Source organism: Myotis brandtii, unplaced genomic scaffold (genome assembly GCF_000412655.1).
Source record: "Myotis brandtii unplaced genomic scaffold, ASM41265v1 scaffold907, whole genome shotgun sequence".
Classification (NCBI taxonomy): Eukaryota; Metazoa; Chordata; class Mammalia; order Chiroptera; family Vespertilionidae; genus Myotis; species Myotis brandtii.
The window spans coordinates 356,280-361,709 of record NW_005371734.1 but is presented as its reverse complement, the minus strand read 5'-3'; the positions used below and the strand labels follow the sequence as shown (position 1 = coordinate 361,709).

The following is a 5,430-nucleotide window of genomic DNA, read 5'->3' as shown; positions in this document are numbered from 1 at the left end:
AAAGTGTGGACAGAGCTGTCTAGTGAGGTCCTGAGTTCCTCTCATTAGAAGCATTTTCTTTTCTTTTTTTAATTCTTTATTGTTTAAAGTATTACATATGTCTCCTTTTCCTTCATTGACCTCTCCCGGCCATCCCCACATCCCAGCACATGCTCTCACCACCCCCCACCCCCCTACTGTCTGTGTCCATGGGTTCTGCTTATCTGCATGCATGCAAGTCCTTTAGTTGATGTCTTACCCACCCCCCTCCCCTGCCTTCCCTCTGAGTTTGGATGGTCTGTTCGACGTCGAAGCATTTTCTTTGATGTATCTTTGTGTATGAGACATACTTTCTTGTTTCTTTGCACCTCTTGTAATTTTTTATTTGTTTTTTGTTGTAGAAAACTGGACATTTTAAATAATATAATGTGGCAACTCTGTAAATCAGGTTCGCTACCTCCTCCTGAAAGTTTGTGGTTTATTGTTGTTGCTATTTGTTCATTAATGACTTTCCTGAACTAATTTTGTAAGTTCTGTATTCTTTGTCATGTGTGGCCCCTACAGTCTATGCTCTGTTAGCTTTGTGGTCAGTTAATGAATGAACAGAGATTTCCTTGGATGCCTAGAACCAGTAAGTCTCCCAGCCTTTGCTAAGGGTACACAAAGCCTCAGGTTAGCCAGAGGTGAGATTTTAGTGCCTTCCTAGGTCTTCCTTAGCATGTGCACAGTCCTAGGTACAAGCACAGCCCTACTCATGTGTGTAACTTCCTAGATCCCCACCAGTGTGTCAGTTTTGCTAAGGCCCCTATGGGCTTCTTTTTGCCCCAGCTTTTTCTTTTAAGCTTTTTGACTCACCCACTGTGTGCACCACTTCATGCAGCCTCAGCGTTCAACAGTTACCTCTGATTGCTTTTGACAAACATGGGGGTAAAGGGGCCCTGGTTGATCTGAATATCAGGTGCAAATAAGGACAGCCTTGCAAGTAAGGCCTTCCTGGGAACCACCAGATAGAACAAACAATGGCGATTCTCTGGTAATGGGGTTTTGAAGTAGCTCCACCCCTATTTTGTTATCTCTGGTGGTTTCTAGGCCACTGGTTTTTAATGTGTGTGTGTTTAAGAAACACCTTTAATGGATTTTTAGAGAGCGAGGTCAGGAGAGGGGAAGAGGGGGAGAAACATCAATGTGAGAGTGAAACATTGACCAGCTGCCTCCTGCACACCCCCCACCAGCGTTCAAGCCCACAACCCGGGCATGTGCCCCAACCCAGATTCGAATGGGCACCCTTACAGTGCACGGAAGGATGCCCAAGCAACTGACCACAAATCTACTGCAGAGCTGGGGAGGGTGGGGATGGGAATAGGGTAAATTAAGATGCCACAAAGCTTACTGTTCTTACTGGAATCAGGTGAGTTTCTTACATAAATGCTGCTCAGATTGCTGCAAGCCTTCGGAGAATTTCCAGAGTTATAAAAGCATTTATTCTGATTTTTTTAAAGAATTAATTTTGAAAGAGGAAGGGGGGGAGAGAGAGAGAGAGAGAGAGATTTGTTGCCTCCTGAATATGCCCCAAGTGGGGATTTGAACCTGCCACCCTTTGGTGTATGGGATAATGCTCTAATGAACTGAGCCACACCTGCCAGGGCTATTTTGACAATTTTTACTAGTGCTTTTATTGTTTATATAGAGGAAAGACTATTCGAAGTTTCTTTCCTCTGCCTGTTTTGCTGAGTCATTCTAGAAGTGCTTTTTTAGCCATATTTTTAAAGTTAAAAAGTTGAACTCATTGACTTCCAAGGTCCCCTCTCACTCTAGAAAATTCAGTGTTAACTAATATATCACATTTTCAAACCATTCTAGATTATATAATTTACTGTACCTTTTTAATAAATATGATTGTTTAAAATGAAATTGAAACAGATGTTCTTTAATGCCCAAAATATGAAACACAATAGACTATAGTTTATTCTCAATTTCTGCTTAATTTTATTGACAGATTTTTAAAAATAAGTATTATTTTTTCTACCTACTGCACTTTTACCATGTACCAAACCCCATTCTAAGTGTTTAAATATATTTATTCATTTAATTCTCCCCGAGTCTCAAACAGTAGGCTCTATTACTATGTATGTTTTCAGATGAGAAAACTGGAACATGAATAGATTAAGTAACTTGCCAAAGTCACATAATTTATGAGTAGCAGAGCAGGGATTTGAAATTCAGAATTCAGGCTCTGCAGTCCATGTTCTTAAACATTCTATCCTGTGTCACAAAAGGATGCTTGTTGGAATGCCACATAATCATAAGTGTGAATGGGTTCTGATAGACCAGCTGAGTGGGACTCTGGAAAATATTTGAACATTGGTGAATTGTATTCGTGAGATCTATTTCGGTTTTCCAGAGTGTCTGTGTGTGTATACCTATTTGTATTATCAAATAGGTAAGATGGCCAGAGAAGTGATATTATACTGATGTTAAGTAATATTAAATTATAAATATTTTAATTTTACTTTTGGTTAAATTGATGAAACTTGGATAATCCTTTGCTGTTAATTTGCATTACATTATGTACCAGAAAAAGGTAGTTATTGAAATGTGTCTGTGACTAGTTATACATGATTTTTTATTTATTGAGAATTATGACTTATTGGGGTACAATTACTGATCATTGTCTTTGGAAATCTAATAATGATGCATCATTCATTCCCCGCTCCAATATAATGCAGAAATTCTAACAACTGACTCTTGCCTTCCTTGCTTTATTTGATTTCTTTGTGTAATCTAGAGAAAAAAACAAGGAAGCAGTTATTTAAATAATTACCAATTTCTTTTTATTCAAGTAGCTGCCTTAGTAGGGTAAGCACTGACTCACTTTTACCCTAAACGTAGAGTAAAAGCTTGAAAAGTCAAGGTTTGGTTGGGAGATAATTTTCCGTGTATCTCTTGCCTGTCTTGTGAGAGCAGAGTCACTGGCTGCTTATATTTTGTTTGGTTGTGCATAGCAAACAGCCTTGATGACGAAGAAAGTGTGTCCCTCCGGAGAAAAGGGCAGGTTTATTTACTGTTCAATATAATGATGATGATGTTTCTCTCCAATGCAAAGAACAAGTATTCTTCCTGCCCATTATAAAAGATTAGGGTTCCCAAAAGATTGGGGTTCCTGTCCCATAGTGCAACCCACTGTATGTGCAGGGGTCATCTCACTATCTTCATGTTGTTCTGGGGACTCGAGGAACTGGAACATACTCTGGCTATTGCTATTGCTGTGAGTGATAAAGTTCTTTTTCTCGTTCTTCTGCCAGCATCCATGGAACCTCGACAGGCTAATTTGTTAGCTTCCAAGTAGAGTAAAACCTCAGAATCTTCAAAGTTTTTGAAATTTGTTAATTGTTATAAAATTCTTTTCCATATTTTTATTTTACTTTAGAATTAGCTTCCCTTTGGAAGAGTGAATTTTCACTTCTTTGCTGTGGATTCATTAGAGACATGGCAGGTAGCCTCTGCTTTCGGTCACCTACGAGGTGACTTAGGACAATTGTTAGTCAGATTCTACCTCCTTTTGTTTGCCCCTCATCCCCCATTTTCCTTGCTCATGGATTTTTTTCCTCTTTATATTCCTTCTCATCTCTTCTTTCTGAATCATCTTCTTTGACTACCATAGGTACTTGTTAGTTAGCCTTTTGAATTAAAACTAAACACAAACAAAAATCTTGCTTATTTTTTTTAAGTCAGATGTCAAATTCTTACTGGGTAGAACTAGAACTTGGTGCCATGTCAGGAAGTCCCCCATGTATACTTCTGCTGCAGGCAGTGGACTGAGGTGTGTGTGTGTGCATGTGGAAGGCAGGGGGAAGGGAATAGATTGGTTTCCGCCCACCAGCATGCTTCAGCAGCAGACTGGGGAAATAGTCCTGATCCCTGGGGAAAAGCTTCTGACCAAATGAACAATAATCAAACAGTGTATACAAATAATAATGATGATGAAACTTCAGTTTTGAAAAATTTGAGTCAGTCTGTGTCAGGAGTTGGCACTCTGTGGCCTGTGCCCCAAGTCTGGACCACGGCTCATCCATTCATTTTCATATTGTCTGTGGCTGCTTTGGTGTTACAGTCGCAGAGATGAGTAGTTGGAACAGAGACCACATGGCCTACAAACCATAAAAGATTTACTATCTGGCCCTTTACCAAAAAAATAAAAGTTCGCCAACCCTTGCTCTCTAGATGTGTGTTTTAGCAGCAGCTCTTAATTTCAGGTTGTGAGGAAGACAGAAGAAATCACTGGGCAGGCTTTTCAAAGAGTCCCCATCTCTATCTCCCCTCTGGCTTTCTCACAGGTGTCCCTGGTTGAGAGTCACTGTTTTAAACTTTAGGATCTAGTTGTTTCGCCCCATTAACTGATACCGATTGTTTGTTTTCACCATTTTGGCCCTCTGTATCCCATCCGGAGTAATTTTGACTGTGCTATTTCTTTTACAGGGTTGTGGGAAGAAAATGTACTCCTTTTTGAGAGGAACCAAACAACTGCAGGTGCTACGGTTTCTGGGGATCTCCATTGGAGTGACACAAATCTTGGCCATGATTCTCACCATCACTTTGCTCTGGGCTCTCTATTATGATAGGAGGGAGCCTGGGGCAGACCAAATAATGTCCCTGAAGAATGACACGACTCAGCACCTGTCATGTCACTCAGTGGAACTGCTGAAACCAAGCCTGACGAGGATCTTTGAACACCCCTCCATGGCAAACAGCTTCGACACACACTTTGAAATGGAGGAATTATAGGGGCTGTCGAAGGAGGAAACTACCCAGTTATTTTATTTCACTTGTGAATTTTTGAGCACAGAGTTGTTTCAGAAATGTGTAGAAATAAAAATGCCACAAAGCAATGCCTAAGCATGTCATTTTGAACTCTTTAAAATGAAGAGGGAAAAGCTCCATAGATTATGTTGCCACCTGGACAATAGTTGCTGCCCTTTACAATGCCAAGGATAGATCTAATATCCACTTTATAGCTTGTGTCAGATTTTTACTAAACATAGTTATGCTTTGAGGTTTACGCTTTGGTACAGACTGACCAACGTTTCTGCATGCCTACTATGGTGGGATTGGAGCTACAGTAAAGTTCGATTTACTTCTGTAAGCTCGCTAGTATATAAAGTGCCAGTTAACTGCTAACATAGGAAGTTAAATAATACTAATGATTTTTATTCTTTGGTGATATATATATATATTTTTTTGTGGGTAAAATAGATTAGACATAAGAAAAGTCTGGAGATTGGTGACTACCTAAATGTGATTTTCGCTAGTTACTAAAATATTCTTAACTACATCCAAGAGCAAACTAACACATTGTCTTAAGTTGATCAGGGATCTATGTGTATATGAGAATCTGTGTTAAGTCTGTATAATTCACTAGATTTCAGTTCTTATAATGTTAATAACAATTGTGAA

General features: G+C 39.5%; 1 protein-coding gene across 1 annotated transcript in view; it reads left to right on the top strand.

The window, feature by feature from the left end:
• The window catches only part of TSPAN12 (tetraspanin 12), a 75,599-nt gene extending 70,734 nt beyond the window's left edge, over nt 1–4,865 (top strand). The window contains exon 8 of the mRNA XM_014532751.1: nt 4,456–4,865. Coding sequence (XP_014388237.1) covers nt 4,456–4,761 — 306 coding nt within the window. The 3' untranslated portion in view covers nt 4,762–4,865. The remainder of the gene's footprint in view (nt 1–4,455) is intronic.
• Nucleotides 4,866–5,430: the final 565 nt, after the last annotated feature.